Source organism: Pristis pectinata, chromosome 31, assembly GCF_009764475.1.
Source record: "Pristis pectinata isolate sPriPec2 chromosome 31, sPriPec2.1.pri, whole genome shotgun sequence".
Taxonomy (NCBI): domain Eukaryota; kingdom Metazoa; phylum Chordata; class Chondrichthyes; order Rhinopristiformes; family Pristidae; genus Pristis; species Pristis pectinata.
Genome location: NC_067435.1, coordinates 8,668,655 through 8,688,107, shown reverse-complemented (window position 1 = coordinate 8,688,107; position 19,453 = coordinate 8,668,655). Strand labels below are relative to the sequence as shown.

Below are 19,453 nucleotides of genomic sequence, written 5' to 3'. Positions count from 1 at the left end.
TCCAGTTTGGTAGAAAAATTGCATTAAATGGCAAGAGATTGGGAAGTATTGGTGTTCAGAAGATGAAAATTAGAAGTTATTATGCAGGTACAATGAGCAATTAGGAAGGGAAATTGTTATTTGCCTTTTTTTATTGCAAGACTATTTGAGTGCAAGAGTAACCTTTTAATGGAATTGCACAGGGCTGTGTGAGATGAATTGGAATAGAGGTCTGGTCTCCCTTCATGTGGAAGAACATACACAATAGTGCAATAACGATTCAAGGGATTCTTGGGATGGGGGTGAGGGGTTGTTCGAGGAGAGGTTCAGAACAGGCCTATACATTAGAGTTTACAACAATGAGAGGAACATCAAATCATAGGAACATTTAAAAATTCTAATTGACTTTGACAGGTAGATACAGGTACGATTCCTTGGATGGCAGGTTTGTTCTAAGAGAACAGGTTAAGTAAGTTAGACCTGTACTTCTTGAGCTTTGAAATCTACAGATTTCTTTGGAGGTTTGACAGTATGGATGCTGAGGTGTTTGCACATCTGGCTGGCATGTCTAGAACCAGGAGTCACAGATTTAAAATCTGTCTTGGCCATTCAGGAGCGAGGTAGGAAGAAAGTTCTTCACTCCAAGGTTGAAAATTGTTTGAATTCCATTCCCAACAGGGCTGTGGTTGAGTACATTCAAGACATAGTCATAAGAATTTTGGATACTAAGCGACTCCAGGAATGTGGGGTTAGTGCGGGAAAGTAGCATGGGTAGAAGATCCGTTCTGAATGGTTGAGCAGGTGTGAGGGGCCAAACAGTCTACTCCTGGTCTTATTTCTTTTACTGTTACGGGATCCTGTAACAAACTGTTACAGCTCATTGTCATGCTGTCCTCTGTGACCGCTTGTTATTCTCAAATGCAGCACTTTATTGGCTGGAAAGTCTTGATCAGTTGAAATGTGCTGTGTGAAAGCATTTCCCTTCCATTTCTTATGTGTCAATTGGTTGTAAATTATTCTCCAAGGGCTTAACTCCTATTTTTCATCTCTGAGAATTTAAGGCTCTGCAGTTTATAATCTTTTAAAATGTATTAAAGTAATGGTTTCATTTTTTAAGTTAGTTTCTCCTGTATCCTAAGGTTAAGTATGCAAGAATACTGGAAAATGAATAAGAGTTTTATCAATTCAAAATTTACAGCTTACTTTTCCTCACTGTACCATAGATCAGTACTCTTTCCCATTATTAGATAATCTTTGTTCAGTTCCACATTAAATATATCCCCACAGCTGGCATGTGTGATCAGTCTTCTTGTTTCCCCTTCAGTGATTCGATCACTTCCTAAAATGAAAATCCACAGTATTAGATGGAAGGCGAATCCTGTCCACCATTAAATTTGTTGACAACATAGTAAATTATGTCTAATAAACACTTGGGCATCAAGACTTAATGACAAGCTATTACGTGGCTAAATGGGTTGTTACTCATTGTGCGCGATGAATTGGAAATCTTGATTTCACTAATTAGAAAATAAAATCTGAATAATAGAGACTTCTATCAAACTGCTATAGGAACTTAGTGGGTCAAGCAGCATCTGCCGAGGGAAAAGAATAGTTGACATTTTGGGTTGTGTCCCTGCACTAGGACTCCTATTTCTCTGCATTGCTCTCCACTCTTTCATGAGCCTGAACTACTTCTCAAATCTGTGCTCTTATTTACCTCCAAAGTTTAGGAAAATGACATTCCATGTGACATGAACAGTGTTGCAGAATCCTCCTTTTTTCCCCCTTCTCAACACAGCTGCAGACTTTGACACTGTTGACAATTTTTTACCCCATAGACCCAGCCAGAGAACCTGTTATCGACTCTGCTTGAAAACACTCCAAGCAGCTTTGGGAACCTTCTGCTACCTTAGAAATTATTTAAATGCACATGGTTCCAGTAAGTCATCAATCTCCATTCTGGTATGTTGTGCCAACCATCATGGGGTATGACCAGTCAATTTTGAAGACTGGGTGATCCATTGAAGAAGCTGAGTGCAGTCGAAGTATACCATCTAGGATTTGAACTTTGTTACTAATATTTAGAATTGTATGAGATTTTAAATATTCACTTCATGTGCAGCAGTGTGCCCATGACGGAGTTGTATCTCCATTGACTGAAGCTATTTTTCTTCTTCTGCTGTCCATGGTCCTGAAGTATAAAAATTACTCGCCTTCTTTGATAGGAGTCAGAATTTTCATTACGTAGTCTATGTAACTCTCTCTCTTGCTCTTCTCAAGAAATGTCACTTTGTAAGCTAGAAAAATAGAAATAGATTTTAAAAACAGTAGCCTAGAAGTTGGATTACTCCCAATTTTAGTGCAAGAAAACATACATGTGTTCCCTGAGAAAATCTGCAATTAGCCAAATCCAATTTCAAAAGCAATTAATGTTATTTACACCCAGGAACGTATTTAAAACTGGAATTCTATGACCCTCAGTGGGACCCTTCCCAATTCTTCCCTTCTAATGCCTCTGTGCGGTGAACCATGGTTAAAAGGACACCTCAGTTGGATTCTATAAAGGAGACAGGGGCCATAAGAGTAACCTGGACAGTTCTCACATTTACTTAATGGGACATGATCCTCGTCAATGTGATGAATAGCAGAAGGGGCACTAGGAGATGCCCATCATAAGAAAACTCTGGCCATAGACTACTGTAGCCTTCTGTGGAGAACAAATCCCCATGCAATGGAGAAATGCTGAATGAAATTTCATTCTCTTTCAGTAAAATGCCAGAGCGATTTCCACACTACTATTTATACCAGAAAAGTGGAAATGTTTCCAGAAAACATTTTATGCAAAGAGCCATTAAAGTAATTGCATAGATTTATTTGCTCATGTATTATACTCCATGTAGGTTGACTTAGACAGCAAGATGCAAGGGCATTTTATGTGTCACCTAGGCTCTTCTGGCTGGTTACTGTTGTGTCATATTGGTGTAAAGAGAGGCCTGTATATACTGGGGATTTTTTTTGTTTGTTGGCTGCTTTTAAGGAGACTGTTAAGTTGCATGCATCTATTGCCTACTGTTTATACTCCTCTGGGAGATCAGGCTATGAATGGAGCACATCCATTTTATAGCCTTTCTCTTTCTCCTGCTGCTCTCTTGATAAATACAGTAGATTAGTCGACCAAGGCTTTAGTAAACCAGATCCAGTAAGTTAACAGTTATCATTACTAACAGTAATCTTTTAAATGGCAATTTTATTTGATCACTTGAATCCCACATCTGAAGTGATAGGATTTGAATACATTTTTTAAATCAATAGTGCAATCCTATTTTACACCCTAACCCAATCCATTAACTTCACCTCGGTCATCCAAATACTGATAGAAATGTTAATCAACACTACGATCAAACATGATTCAATATATAACAATGAAAGATGCACAAATTTGTGGGATCAGTCAGAAGACTGTAATATAGTTTAAGGATCAGTTTACCATACTCAGTTCCTGAGGCACACGACATGTCATTACGAGCTGTATGGTCGTCTTGCTTTGTCTTTATCGAAACACAGCTTCCTGCAGATGCAGAAGGTAGGAGAACTTGTTTTCTGAAATATCTCTGTGCACCAGTTAAAATTCTTCATTAATTTCTGAGAACGAATGTGGAATGCTCAATTTTCAACTCTCAATCCTATTTCACTCAATGGGCTAAGGTATTACCTGCAAGAACACTCAAACCCTTCAGTCATTGAACCTTGCGACAAAAGACTGGACCAGATTTCCATTAAGTTCTTGCTGGAACAATTATGCAAAGAACTATTATATTTTCTTCAGAGAGCAAACAGTGCATTACTGACAGCATATTCTGATCCAATGAGTAAAAGAATAGGATATCAAAGTAAATAAGCAAAAAAAAATGTATATTACCTTCAGCACATTTGCACACATCACCCTGGCAGATTTTGTGAAGCATACTACTGTTCCCGGGGACATTGTAGAACATAGTGCAACTCTTTGCTATAGAGAAGAAAAATGTTGTGAATACAACAAAGATTAAGCAGTTTATCAGAACACTAATATCTGACTTGATAAAAATGTCTTCAGTTTTCATTTTTATAGTGTGATATTAGCTCAAATTGCTATGTATGAAAGTTCTCTTTCCATGACCTTTTTTGACCATTTACCAACACTTTGCTATGTTAATATTAAGAAGTGTAATGATTTGCATTGGAATTTTATCATGAATTTGCAAATCTTTTTAATCATGTCTTGGGGCAATGTGGCATTGAACTTTTTTTAGATATGCAATTAATGCATTTAAAGTTTCCCTCCAATACACTGTTAACAAACACCTTTACACCTTTTTGTTGTTTCTATTTTCAAAAGAAATCAAACCCAATATGGCCTTCTAATTGCTCACTTGTATCATAATATTCATAGATCTTGACAGAGGCTGGTTGAATGAGTCCAACTTTGTAGAACTGGTGCACATTAAATCCAACACAAGTATCTTCGATATTTGATACCTGTTTGAGACAAAAAACCACTATGTATGTATCAGAGCACAACTGATCAGTTCCAGATTAGACACAAGAATTACTGACTTCAGAGACCAAGAAGAACAAGAAAAGCAGGTATTTAGGAACAACACTATCCAAAGGTTCTCCTCACACCTTGCTCTCTGGTAATTTATCACCGTTCCTTGATTGTATTGGTTGAAAGTCTGGAACCCTCTTCAGAAGGACACAGTGGTTTAAGAAGGGACCTCATTGCCATTTTTTCAAGCATTGTTAGTGATGTGCAATAAAGCAATACTTACCTCTTAAAATACTATATGTGAACTTAATGAAATCGAGGTAGTATTATTGGTAACACATCACTCTAGTAAGGGTTGTTTAATAAGCTGGTTGTTTCAGAAGCATTTAAAACAAATAAAACCGGGCACCATGTTGGTATGTGAGCCATCAAGTAATTGTGGTTTCTTCTTTGACTTTAGCAGAGTCTCAGGATCAAAGATGATGTGTATTCATGCTGGTTTTGTGGGTTCTGAGATGACTGATGAAACCAATGTGGGAACCATATATTCCCCACAGCTGCTTGTGAGGTGGGCTACTCTTTCCACCATTCACACAAGGCTTATGCATGGACATGAGGTTGTCAATACCATCCCAAATATACCTTCTCCACCTGAGTGGTCATGGGCTTTTCACCTTTCACCTCTCAGAAGGCTGCTGGTTCAGGTCTTGCTCTTAAGACTTAAACAAATACTTCTGTGCAGTTTTGAGGGATTGTGGCCCTGTTCACAAGATTACAAGACAAAGGAGCAGAAGTAGGCCATTTGGCCCATCAAGTCTGCTTCACTACCTTACCATGAGCTAAACTATTCCCATCTGGCCCCAATTCCTGGCCTTTTTCCCCCATATCCCTTGATACCTTGACTAATTAGATACCCATCAATCTCCTCCTTAACCACCCCCAGTGATCAGGCCTCCACAGCTGTATGTGGCAATGAATTCCATAGATCCATGACCCTCTGGCTAAAGAAATTTCTTTTCATGTCTGTTCTAAATGGGTACCCTCTAATTCTAAGATTGTGCCCTATAGTCCTGGACTCACCCACCAAGGGAAACAATTTAGCCACATCTACTCTGTCCAGTCCTTTCAACATTCGAAATGTTTCTATGAGGTCCCCTCATTCTTCTGTACTCCAATGAGTACAGTCCAAGAGCCAACAATCGCTCGTCGTATGTAAGCCCTTTCATTCCAGGAATCATCCTCGTAAATCTTCTCTGAACCCCCTCCAACATAAGTACATCCTTCCTAAGATAAGGGGCCCAAAACTGCAAACAGTACTCCAAATGAGGTCTCACCAGTGCCCCAAAGAGCCTCATCAACAAATCCTTACTTCTATACGTTATACCTCTCGAAATGAATGCCAACCTAGCACTAGCTTTTCTTACCGCCAATTCAACCCGGTGGTTAACCTTTAGGGTATCCTGCACGAGGACCCCCAAGTCCCTTTGCACTTCTGTATTTGGAATTTTCTCCCCATCTAGATAATAATCTGCCCATTTATTTCTTCTTCCAAAGTTTACAAATGCACATTTCTCAACATTGAATCCCATCTGCCATTTCTTTACCGATGCTCGTAAACTGTCCAAGTCTCTCTGCAACTTTCCTATTCCTCCACCTATCTTGGTGTCATCCGCAAACTTAGCTACAAAACCATTTACCCCATAATCTAAATCATCAATATACAGTGTAAATAGAAGCAGCCCCAACACCGATCCTTGCGGAACACCGCTGGTAACCAGCAGCCAACCAGAACAGGATCCCTTTATTACCACCCTTTGCTTTCTGCCTATCGGCCAATGCTCCACCCATTCTAATATCCTTCCTGAAATTCCATGGGCTCTCATCTTATTAAGCAGCCTCTTGTGCGGCATCTTGTCGAAGGCCTTTTGAAAATCCAAATACACAACATCCACAGCCTCTCTCTTATCCATCCTACTTGAGATTTCCTCAAAAAACTCCAATAGGTTGGTCAGGCAGGATCTTCCCTTCATTGAAACCATGCTGGCTTGGACCTATCTTGTCATACACCTCTAAGTATTCTGTAATCTCGTCCTTGAGGATCGACTCCATTAACTTTCCAACCACTGATGTCAGACTAATAGGTCTGTAACTTCCCGTATGCTGCCTTCCTCCTCTCTTTTACAGTGGAACTACATTTGTGACCTTCCAGTCCTCTGGAACTATGCCAGAGTCTATCGATGCCTGGAAAATTATCACTAATGTCTCCACAATCTCTAAAGCCACTTCCTTCAGAACCCGAGGGTGCACTTCATCTGGTCCGACAGACTTATCTGTCCTTAGTCCATTTAGCTTCCCAAGCACCTTCTCTCTAGTAATCTTGACTGAACTTAGTTCAATCCCCTGAGACCCCCGACTATTATAGAATATATAGAAAGTAGAGGCTATACTTTTTTTATTCATAGTCTGCTCTGTGCTTAAGATGGCTGCTGATCTCCTTAAGGTGGCCGCTGGGTCTCCTCCTCCTTCAGCTCAAGCACGGGAAACATATAGCTCATTAAAGAGATGGTTATCCCATTCCTAGGAAGACACTGTTGATCAATTGTGTAGCGAATGGTCGTTATGGCTAGTGCGACTAAATGATTTTGTAGCAGTTCTGTAGCTGATAGTTTTCATAACTGACAAGCCAGGTGCAAGCGAGTCTTAGAACTCATAAGTAATAGAGACACATTGTAATGTTTTATAACTGTTAGCCTTGTAGTTAATAAGCCTAGTATTGTTTTATAACTGATAGTTCTGTAGCCTAGTACCAGTACTCCCGATGCCCATAAATGATTGGGGCACCCTGCAATTGAGTCAGGAAATGACTGTGGCAAAAGACAAATGGTTGTGAGCCAGGAGACAACTGTGAAAGGAGGCAAGTGGTGAAGGATGAAACTGTGAAGATAAGAGAGAACATGATGGATTGTAACAATGTAATTGAGCTATGAGAAAGGTATTTAAAAAAAAGGCCCACGAGCTTTGCTCAGGGGGCAGTCGGAGAGAGCAGTAGTCAGAGGGTGACTGGTGTCTGATTGTCACAACTTTTGTTTGCAAATAAAAGTTTAATTCTTGAGTAATCTTCTGCTTCTCCCGGTCATCTATTTATTGCGGGTAACTACGACACTATCAGGTATATTGCCGATGTCTTCCATGGTGAAAACTGATGCAAAATACTCATTTAGTTCCTCTGCCATCTCTTTGTTATCCATTATCTCTCCCATGCCATTTTCAATTGGTCCTATATCTACCCGTGTCTCTCTTTTACTCTTGATATATTTAAAAAAACTCTTAGTATCCTGTTGGAATGGAGGACTGACATTATAAGAGTAGATTGGATAGGCTTAGTATCTGTTGGAGGTAATGCTTTTCATCCAAGGCATTAAATGGAGTTGGGAAAGCCCTCTGGGGTAGAGATTAAAATTGCATTTGATGAAGAGTAGTGAGTTATCTCCTGATTCTGATCAAAGTTTTCTTCTCAGCCCAACACCACAAAAACAAATTATCTGATCATAATTTCCATAACATTTGTGGGAGCTTGCTGAGCACAAAATGGGTTTCAACAGTGTATTACATTTCAAAAGTAAAGCTATTTGGGATATCTTTGTAACTTTTGTCTCAATTTTTAAAATATAGGAATCTTCTTACCGAATTTAAATAAATGATGAGTGATCCTGTGGTGGATAATGCTTTGTCTACTTCAAATCCTGATATATAATTCTCGATTTCATTTTTTAGCTGAAAACAAAGTAGAATAATTGTTAATAATGTGACATATCTAAAAAAAAAGTAATTCAGTAGGGAGGTATGTGGGATAATCCAGTATTTTATGCCAACTTGCTTCCCTGTTGTTTGGTAATTAATGGCTACTGGCTTCATAGAGTGTCTGAAAACCGTCAAAATATTTGCTCCATTTATTCCTTTTGTAATTTTAGTTGCAAATAGATGAACATTTCTGCTAAATAAATCTAAGTCATTCTTAATGAATTTAAAAAAAAACCTACCTGACTAAGATTATTGATATCTGGAGAGAATCCAGTTAGCATAGAAATATCTAAGATAACCATTGAGGATGGTGTTTCACTGAGATATCTGCAAAGGACAAATTAAAACACGTTAGTAACAAAACCGATCTTGGTAGCTTTTAAGAACAGACGAGAAAGAGGAGAGACAAGTGAGAGTACTTTCTGTGAGGACAGTCTCAGCAAGGGCACTCCCAGTGATGAGTATTTCTTAATCAGTGACACCTCTGAATAAAACACCTGTTCCTGTGAGGATTTCCTCTCTACAGGGTGTAAACAATGACGTGCCGATGTCCCCGATATCTCATTCGGTCCAGATAAAACCAGGAGAGTAATAGGAACAGAATTAGGCCATTCAGTCCATCGCATCTGCTCTGCCATTCAATCATGGCTGATTTTTCTTTTCAACACCCTTCTCCCTGAAACCATTAACCCCCTTGCCAATCAAGAACCTATCAATGTCTGCCTTAAATACACCAATCACTTGGTCTCCACAGCCCTCTGTGGCAACGAATTCCACAGATTTACCACCGTCTAGCTGAAGAAATTCCTCCTCATCTCAGTTTTAAAGGGATGTCCCTTTATTCTGAGACTGTGCCCTCGGATCCTAGACTCTCCTACTGATGGAAATATCCTCTCCATGTCCACTCTATCCAGGCCTTTCGGTATTAGTGTTTCGACCTGAAATATCAACAATTCCTTACTCCTGACAGATGCTGCTCGACCTGCTGAGTTGTTCCTGATTCCAGCATCTGCATTCTCTTGTGTTTTCATTCAACATTGTTCCATTCTATGGGGTTACTTATTCCTGGAACAGACTGCTAATATATTTTGTTTGACATAAATTTCTTTCCACAATGGGTGGTGACTCCCACTCCTGGATGACACTATTGAAGCATCCTAGTGCCTGGCTCTGCTTGTGATGGGCTCAGAATTTCTTGTAGTCCCACCACCCTTCCCCCTCCACGCCCCCCCCCCCCCCCCCCCACCCCACTCTCTAGGCACAGAGACTGCCAGAAGCATTGACCATGGTGGGCGTTTCTCTTAGCTGCATGTGTGAGCTGAATCCCTTTCCCTTGCCACCTCCATGCAGTTACAATGTGCAAAGTTCCTATCTGGTTGTCATGGGGAGCATGCTTTTAAAGGCTGATGTACTCTGAATGCAGCACAGCAAAGCGTTGGGCGTTGCACTGAAGCGAGAGAGGTTCCATGCGCAAATCCTGTTTTAAGATTTTGATTCTGGATATAAACCATTCTGACATTTTCATACTAGACTTTGTTTTTGTGGGGAAACTCAAGTTAGTGTTCATGCCATGCATTTACTATGCTTTGGAACTTCCTTCTGCAAATGGCAAATATTTGGTCATTAGTTCTAAATTTGTGATAAATAGATTTTTGTTCATCAAAATCATAAATGAATTTGAAGGAAAGGCCAGGATATGGAATAAAATCACACATCAGACATGATTTGACTGAATGTTGGAATAGGTTTGAAGGACGAACAGGCCTCCTAGCTATCCAAAGTTTCTATGTTATGTTCTCTCTAACTTCTGAAACCGACTTCCTGCCTGATTACAGAATACAAACATAACAACCTCATTGAGGTCTGAGCTACATACCGTGCACAGATGTTTATCAGGAGAGTATTCTGAGCGTCTTCAGGTCGCTTAGCTACAAATATGCAAAACAAGGTTAATTACTGTAATCACAGATACTTTGATTCCTAATTGTAACTCTAACAGGAATAAAAGGCAAGTGTACATAGAACAGTATAGCACAGGAACAGGCCCTTCAGTCCATGATGTTGTGCCAAACTAATTAAACTGGTAACTAGATGCTCAACTAAATAAATCTCTTCTACCTACATAACGTTCATCTCCCTCCATTCTTTACACATTCATGTCCCTATCTAAAAGCCTCTTAAATGCCTCTATCGTATTTGCCTCCATTACCACCCCTGACAGTGCATTCCAGGCACCCACCACTGTGTGTGTGTGTGTGTGTGTGTGTGTGTGTGTGTGTGTTATATATATAATATGCCTCGTGTAATCTCCTAAAATTATCAGGTCTCCCCTCAGCCGCTGCTGCTCCAGGGAAAAAAAAACAAGTTTGTCCTAACTCTCTTTATAGCACATGCACTCTAATCCAGACAGCATTCCGGTAAACCTCTGCTGCATTCTCTTCAAAGCCTCCACATCTTTCCTATAATGGGGTGACCAGAATTGAATGCAATACTCCAGATGAGGCCTAACCAGAGTTTTATAAAGCTGCAACAGAACTTCCGGACTCTTGACTAAAGGCAAGCATGCCATATGCCTTCTTTACCACCCTATCAACCTCTGCAGCCACTTTCAGGGAACTACGGTCTTGGACCCCAAGATCATTCTGTACATCAAAACTTAAGGGTTTAGCCATTAACAGTGTACTGTTGCTTTACGTTCTATTCCCCCAAAGTGCAACACCTCATATTTGGCCAGATTAAATTCCATCTGCCATTTCTCTGCTCATACCTGCAACTGATTTATATCCTGCTGTATCCTTTGACAATCTTCTACACTATCCACAACACCACCAATCTTTGTATCATCTGTGAACTTACTAACCCACCCATCCACATTTTCATCCATGTCATTTATGTATATCACAAACAGCAGAGGTCCCAGTATGAATCCCTGCAGGACACTACAGATCACAGACCTCCAGCCAGAATGAGTCCCATCAATTACTCCCCTCTGTCTCCTATGGGCAGCCAATTCTGAATCCAAACAGCCAAGTTTCCATGGATCCCATGCATCTCAATCTTCTGGATGACCCTACCATGAAGGACTTCGTCAAATGCCTTACTAAAATCCACATAGGCAACATCCACAGCTCTACCTCCATCAATCACTTTCTCTGTAGCTGGGACACTTTACTCTATACTGTTATTGCTTTTTTTTTAACCTGTACTACATCAATGCACTCTGTACTAACTCAATGTAACTGCACTGTGTAATGAATTGATCTGTACGATCGGTTTGTAAGACAAGCTTTTCACTGTACCTCAGTACAAGTGACAATAATAAACCAGTACCACCTCCTCAAAGCTTAATCAAGTTAGATATGACTTGTCCTGAACAAAGCTATGCTGACTGTCCCAGATTAGGCTATGGTTTTGCAAATGATCATAAATCCTATCCCTAAGGATCCTCTCCAATAGCTTTCCTACCACTGATGTGAGACTTGCCAGTCTATAGTTTCTGGGATTATCCCTATTTCCCTTAAATAACAGAACAACGACAATAACAGAACAACTCACAGTGCACTGCTCACCTTCCTCAGCCTCTTCAACATTTATCGTCAAATTGAAATTCTTGCATTGCTTGTATTCTTTGGACAGCAATGCATAATAAGTTGTGAAAACCTGTATAAAAGAAACAAGTTAGTGGTTACCTATCAGAAGCCACTGATTAAAGATAGAGAAATATGGGAATATATCTTTTTAAATAGGCTAATCTGATATACAACAATGAAAACATCACTGGTTGGGTCCAACTCTTGATCTTGTTTGAATAACCATTCTAAAAATCGGCAGTGTCTCAGCTCCATAACATTTAATTGCCTTTCCTATAGCTCATTGTTAACAATTCAGTCCAACCAGCAATGTTACATATGATTTTCTTTTGGTTCTACTTCCATAATAAGTAGTGAAGTATGATACTTTTGACCTATATATTATGTAAAGATGAGGCAGTGGAGAAGATGTAAAAGTGATTCACAAGGATGGCACTGGAACTGAGAAAATACATATTGGGAAATATAGTGATATGGAGTGTCAAACAATTTTTGTTTTAAATAAAGCTGACTCCAAATATGTTAGTTCTTTGCTATCCATTCTCCTCTCCTCATCTTTCTTCCTTACTCTATTTCTCTTTCTATTGTCCATCCATTTCTCTTCCCCTTTCTCTTGCTACCATATCTCTCTCTCCCTCCCTATCTTTGATCCAATGTCATTAGCAGGTGTCCATGGTCTAGCAGTTGGAGATCAGGGCTGCCACTCAAGGCTGCATGTGACCTACAAAGACATTGCAAAGTGTTGTACAGTAAAGGCGCATGCTTAATGTATTAAAAAAAATCTGCATTCAGTTTCTATTGCATTACTCACATGGCTTAATAGCAATTGATTAGTGATCCTAATGACCAATTTCAGAAGCATTCCGCAAGCTTAATTATGTTTTCCTGTAATTTGTCACAGGTTCCTTCTACTTTGAAAATTTGTGATAATGCATTGACAGTTCTCTAGACCAAATCAGATCCTACTGCAGACAATAAATTTATTAGTTCCATAGATTTCCCCTCCTGAAATAAAGTGACCTCATTCTTCACTTGCCAGTGCTCCAGCACTAAGCCCTTTCCTAAAGTATTGTTACTAGTGACTCTCCTACCTTTTCCAAAATTACTTGTAACATTTGAGGGTGCGATCCAAAGGATTTATCCTCTCCAACAATAAACAATCTACTGGAGGAACTCAGTGGATCAAGCAGCATGTATAGGGGGAATGGGGAAAAGGAATTGTCGACATTTCGGGTCAAAACCTGTATCACAACCATCTCCCCCACAGATGCTGCTCAACCCACTGAGTTCCCCCAGCAGATTGTTTGTTGTTCCAGATTCCAGCATCTGCAGTCTCTTGTGTCTCTGTTGACCTTTTCAAGTTTGATTTGTTTTTGATTATTTCCACCTAATTACCTGGTCATTTTCGGTCTGCTCTAATGCCTTGCCCATTGTATGAGACAGGCACGCCCTGTGGGTTCTTAACTTCTAAATGATCCATTCCAAAACGCACATTTTTGTTTTGCACGTCATGTCAAGTGCAAACAAAGTGTGTCATTATTCCAGGGTTCTTGACAGACTGCTGCTGGAACTGTCTATCTAGATCACTGCCACCCAGAGAGCAGATAGTCACATGATACAATCCTTAAACATATGACAACCATGAAGTAAAAATTATTGTTTGCAACAAACTTGCATATATTACACTGACAATGTCAATGTCCCTTGTAAAAACTAAGGCACATTGTATTTAAATATTGAACAAATTTTTCTCATGCTTGTATCTCCTTACTTGCAGTTATTGCATGGAATGATCTGCTTTTTCTCTCCTATTTTACTGATTGTTCTTTTCACATTCCTCTTAGGTTTCCTCATTACTATATTGACATCTTTCCTAAGCTTTTCACATTGCATTTTGTTCATCTTCTCCTGGGTTAATCTGGCTGTCAGTGAAGTCTTCTGATTTTAATTTCAGTTCTGCATTTCATCATTGTTCTTGTATCTAGATGGGCTAAATTTTCTCATCTCAACTGAGATGTTTACTCTATGTATTTTATTTCTTGTTTCTCAGAAATATTCTCTTTTGTTTTCCCTCAAAATCGGATTTTTTTCTAAATTATCACTTTGCCCTTTCTCTTACTCGCATCCTTCTCAATCTTGCACCTTAAGCCTGTGCAGAATGGGAGATAAGTGAGCAGGAGTATTCATTATGCATCTTCTAATCTAACCATTGCCTGTCAAAAATGGGATGGTTTAAACTGATTTCTGACCTCTATATTGTACAAAATACTGCACAACAATTCAGTTTTGGGATACCAAGGCTAGTCTGTAAATACAGGAGGGTTGTTAATAAATCCAGTAGAATAAGCACATACTTTTAGTGTTCCTTGTCCTTCCCCACTTGCTTGTACAGAAAGCTCTTCAAAAGAATTGAGCTGAAATAACAGACAGCAGAGGTTAGCAGTTTGTGTTGTACAATAAAAATGTAACAAAACTAAACCCGGAACATGACCATAAGCTTCCGTGCGGCAGTAGCTTTAATTTGTGACATAGAAATATTTCATGCTGACAAATTCTGACAAAGGAGAGAAGAGCATGGAGATAAAACTGCTCAAATTCCTTCCTTGTACTCAAGGCGTGATTGAGAGAGTGAGAGAGGAAAGGAGTCATTACTTTGCATTGCTGCAGTCCTTCCCACAATGGGATTTGTTTTGCCTGACGACAAGACATCTTTATTAGTCACATGTACATCGAAACACACAGTGAAATACAGCTTTTGCGTAGAGCCTTCTGGGGGGGTAACCCGCAAGTGTCGCCATACTTCCGGTGCCAACATAGCATGCCCACAGCTTCCTAAACTGTACGTCTTTGGAATGTGGGAGGAAACTGGAGCAAACTCATGCAGGCACGGGGAGAACGTACAAACTCCTTACAGACAGCAGATGGAATTGAACCTGGGTCGCTAGTGCTGTAAAGCATTACACTAACTGCTACACTACCGTACCTGCCAGGATATAACAGTGAAGTTCTGTATTACAACCTATGGACATTGCATGCTGCAATAGTGATGGAAGTACATGGATGTACCTTGGTATTTTGGATGTTCACCACTGATGTTTCTTTGGGGACTAAAATACTATAAAAGCATCCAACAATAAGGAGGCCTTTTGACATATTAATGAAGATTGCATTCCAGATCATCCCTACGCTCCCTGTTAACCTGAAGGTTCTCATCCACAGTCTTAAAGTAACTGAACAGGGATGTAATGAACACTTACAGAAAATAACTATCTCTAAGAAAATTTAGCTCAAGGTTTAGGTCTGCCCTTTCTTAAAACCCCAAAGCAAATTGTCGCAGTAATAGCCAATCAGCACTCAGGACAAACCAACCTTCTGAAATGGCATCAACAAAAAGCAAAGTTGAAACCGAGCAGACACTCTGGGCTGCTTTTCCTCTGCCTCACTCCCTTGCAAATCCCCAAAATGATCACAAATCTAATTGGGTGCCTGGGTCCTATCTACATTGTTCTTGGTCTGCTTCCAGGAAGAGGCTGAGAGACTGAAGATTTGTCTTCTGACCCCCTACACTAATCACTAACCTGCTTGACAGAATTCTCTGATGTATCACTGAAACTCCAAAATTTTACGGAGTAAAACTTTACGTGAACAAAGCTAGCATCGGATTAGAACACTATCACCACAGAAGATCCTTTGTATTTGGAGAAGGCGGCTCCTACACAGCAGACAGATCGAGATGGACTCGTTAAACCGAATGGCTTGTTTCAGTGCCAGAGATTTACTTAATATACTACAAACTTAATTCACTTTTATAGCACAGTGAGTACAAAAAAATTAATGAGATATCTACTATAACTTATTAACATCACCTTAGAGGACAATATACTGCATATGATCAAGAACATGAGCAAATGGAAATAAACACATCAAACTTCTGAACAAACCTTTAATGATCTTCCTTTGAATAAACTTCCTGTATTAAATGTCCAAATAGTATTACTGCTCCTGCTAGGAATGTCCAGATCTACTGTCAAGTCCATGTCCTTGAACTGAGGTGTATCGGTCTTGTACCTGGCCAGTGCTTGCAGAGCAACTATTGTCGCCTAGGAAGTAAAAAGTTCTTGCTGAATATATATGTAGAATTTTCAGACTAAGCTCTCAATATCCACCAAATTTGCATGCGTCAGCAATAAACAAGAGATCATTTTCTTCTTGGGTGATCAGACCATGGAGACATTTTGAAAAAAAAAGTTCCAGGAATGACGATGTTGTTACCAAATTGGGAAAGAGGGGGCAAAATGCTCAAGTGTAAACTTTACCAAAAAAATGCTTTGTAGAAATTGACTTATGTGATATTTGAATTTTTACACATACTAAATATCCAGGAATTATTTTTGAAATACTGTTAAGTACAGTAAAATTATAATTAACTGCCATTCGACAATTTGGAAATCTGAATGGTTCGGTGTCTGGCTCACCAGATAATGTTTCCTATGCTCCCTGTCCACTTATCAGCGCCCCAGTTACTGTCCATTTGCCGGGCCTAGGTTCCTGCCCTCTCTTGAAGCTGACCAGGTTCTATTTCCCTACACTCCCTTACTTATCAGCTTCACTGGAAAACGTATTATTCTACTACTGTTTAACATATTAAAAAAAATGAACTGACAGTGTGCTGGATCATTAGCAGAATAAAATCTGACAGTCAAATATGCTGCATTAACAGAGTTTTACTGTATTTCACTATAAAGGCAAAATGCATTTTAAACATGAGTCTTTCTTTGGCAATTGACACATTTCTAATTTGCCAGGCCAGATGCAACATCTTACATGGGATTTCCAGCAAACCACTACTTTAGTTAACTAAAAAAATATATTCAGTGTTACCTGTGTAGAGCTGTAGCCTCCTCCATATTCGCTCCTTTTTGATAGCCATCTCGCTAATTTACTGGCTTGGTCATACTGCTTCTGCTGCAAGAAAAACAGAAGGGCATATCCTGTGGCCTCAATGGTGTACAGAGAGTCAACGCTTCCTGCCACTGGCCAGTATGATTTGTCTGAAAAAGTGCAAGAGAACAATAGCAGTTAAAGTGAAGAACATTCAAATTAACTGCAACATCTATTTCAAAGTATGTAGCAGAGTCAGTCAGTCTCACTCACGCTCTCTCAAAGTCCTAGAGAATAGGCCCAACTGTTATCACCTTTGCTAAACATGCAAGGATATCACTTGACAATAATAACTGTACAGTCTATTTCAAAGCAGTTTCATTCTCCCTTTCCAAACACTTGAAAATCAGCCCATCTTTCATGATCTTTGCTGAACATGCAACAATATCACCCAACAATTGTACTCACATTCTGCACATTGAAGTCAATGAACCAACGCAGTGGGAATTGAGGACATCCATCAGTCAATGTTCCTTGCACACATCTAGTACTGGCAGCAAAAAGTGCGTTTCTCCCCTATGTCTAAACATGTGTATGTCCAGACCTCTTTTCCAAGTACATTTAGCATAAGAAAGATTTATAGCTGGGAACTTGAAGGGAACGACATACTTTTATTAGCACCAATTATTCTTACTTTGCCAAACTGGGGCTTGCAGGCAGTGAATAAGAGAATCCAAATTCAGCTTCCCCATCCCAATCTATTTACATTTGAGAGAACGGTCTTGCATTTGAACAGAAGATTTCAAATACAAGAAATCCAAAATAAAAAAAAAGGTGCAAGTGCTCGTGTCTGTTCAGTTCACACACATCCTTTAGCTTCCAATTGTCTACCACTTCCATTGTCAGTCTCTGTAACATTCTCACTGTGCTGCTCTAAACTCAAGGACTATCTATGACATTCACACTTTGACCTCCTATTCTATAATAATGAAACACCACCTCATCTTCCCATTAGACACATTTCAGGCTGCATTAACAATTTCAAATCATATTTCTGCTGTTCCATTTACACCTTCATTAAACTCATGTTTTATTTCTCTGCTTGTCCTACACCCGCCCTTTCATGTTTGCAGCATGATTTCTTTTGCCATTCTCTATCCTGACTCTCACCCAATCACAGAGCTTCCCTTTTCTTTGCCCCAACTGTGCTTAAGTAGATTCTTTTTCTAATATTCTCCATGAAAAATTATCATCCACAAACATCAGCTCTTTCGCTCTCTCTGCAGATGCTCTGTGAGCTGCTGAATGTTTCCAGCATTTTCTGTTTTCATTTCAGATTTCAAACAGCTGCAGCATTTTATCTTTGTGTGTGCAGCACTCGTAGTTTTCATCAGCTGCAACATCTCACTCACTCCCGTCATGGGTTTCACTGAATGTGCTGACATGGCAGGAAAGTCGTGAAGTTCGGCAAAAAGCTGTGGGCACAGCAACTAATCAGACTTACCTGGTGAAGCAAATTTCATGACAATGTCCTCCTTGTTTATACCCAAGAGTGAAAGGGCATAGGCTGAAAGTATTGCACCGTACGGTCTCTCAAGGCCATCTATGTGCTGCTCCAAGTAATCTGCTGCTTTCTTGATACTGTTTTCATAACTCTAACATTAAGATATGATACTCACATTAAGCAACTCTGGATAGACATATCATCACGTGTAATTAACTAGTTTGTTAAACATGTATTCACGACAGCAATACGTATGGAAAAATCAGTTCTTTTGTTTTGTGTTATTCTATGTACAATAAATGGGGTTGAACAGCAGAACAGTTTATGCTGTGTGACATTTAAAGATATTCTATCCCTTAAAATAAGGCAAATTTTAAAAAAAATTCCCACATCACCTGTGGCAAAAATCACAAACACTTATCCCAACCCCATGCTTAACCAACCCAAGCTACAGATCCTCACACTCTGTGTGATACCTCCCACCTTGACACAGCCTCTAATTCCAGCAATATGTTCACACCTCTTACTTTTGTGGAAGATTGGCTAATTCTCTGTGGCAAGGATCGAGAGACCCGAAGGCTGTGTTGCCTGCCTGGTGCCCAGGTTTGTGACATCTCATCTGACCTGCAGAGGAGTTTGGAGTGGGAGGGGAAAGATCCAGTTGTCATGGTCCATGTGGGTACCGACAACATAGGTAGAACAAGGAAAGAAGTTCTGCTGGGGGAATTTGAGCAGCTAAGAACTAAATTAAAAAGCAGAACCAAATAGGTAGTAATCTCTGGATTGCTACCTAAACCCCATGCAAATTGGCACAGGGTCAATAAAATCAGAAAGTTGAATACGTGCCTCAAAGATTGGTGTGGGGGAAATGGGTTTGACTCATGGGACATTGGCACCAGTATTGGGGAAGGAGGGAGCTATTCTGATGGGACAGACTGCCCCTGAACTATGCTGGGATCAGGGTCCTGGTGAATCACATAACTAGGGCTGTGGATAGGGCTTTCAACTAAATAGTAAAGGGGTGGGTTCAACAGATTGGAAAAGTATGGATAAAGTAAAAGGGAAGGAGCGTGCAGAGGAGGATACTGAAGTCTCCAGAATAAAGAGTAAGACAAAGTTTAGAAAGGGATAAGAATTTAACTTCAGGCAACATGGAGAAAAATTTAGAAG

At 39.7% G+C, this 19,453-nt stretch overlaps 1 protein-coding gene across 1 annotated transcript in view; it reads right to left on the bottom strand.

Annotated features, from left to right (window-relative positions):
• The window catches only part of LOC127585096 (complement C3-like), a 97,417-nt gene that overhangs the window by 3,061 nt on the left and 74,903 nt on the right, over positions 1-19,453 (bottom strand). Inside the window, exons 28-40 of the mRNA XM_052042289.1 lie at positions 18,284-18,434; positions 16,780-16,949; positions 15,840-15,998; positions 14,253-14,312; positions 11,878-11,968; positions 10,185-10,236; positions 8,548-8,635; positions 8,192-8,281; positions 4,392-4,497; positions 3,899-3,988; positions 3,467-3,547; positions 2,189-2,276; positions 1,183-1,314 (exon numbers count right to left, since the gene is read on the bottom strand). Coding sequence (XP_051898249.1) covers positions 1,183-1,314; positions 2,189-2,276; positions 3,467-3,547; positions 3,899-3,988; positions 4,392-4,497; positions 8,192-8,281; positions 8,548-8,635; positions 10,185-10,236; positions 11,878-11,968; positions 14,253-14,312; positions 15,840-15,998; positions 16,780-16,949; positions 18,284-18,434 — 1,358 coding nt within the window. The remainder of the gene's footprint in view (positions 1-1,182; positions 1,315-2,188; positions 2,277-3,466; positions 3,548-3,898; positions 3,989-4,391; positions 4,498-8,191; positions 8,282-8,547; positions 8,636-10,184; positions 10,237-11,877; positions 11,969-14,252; positions 14,313-15,839; positions 15,999-16,779; positions 16,950-18,283; positions 18,435-19,453) is intronic.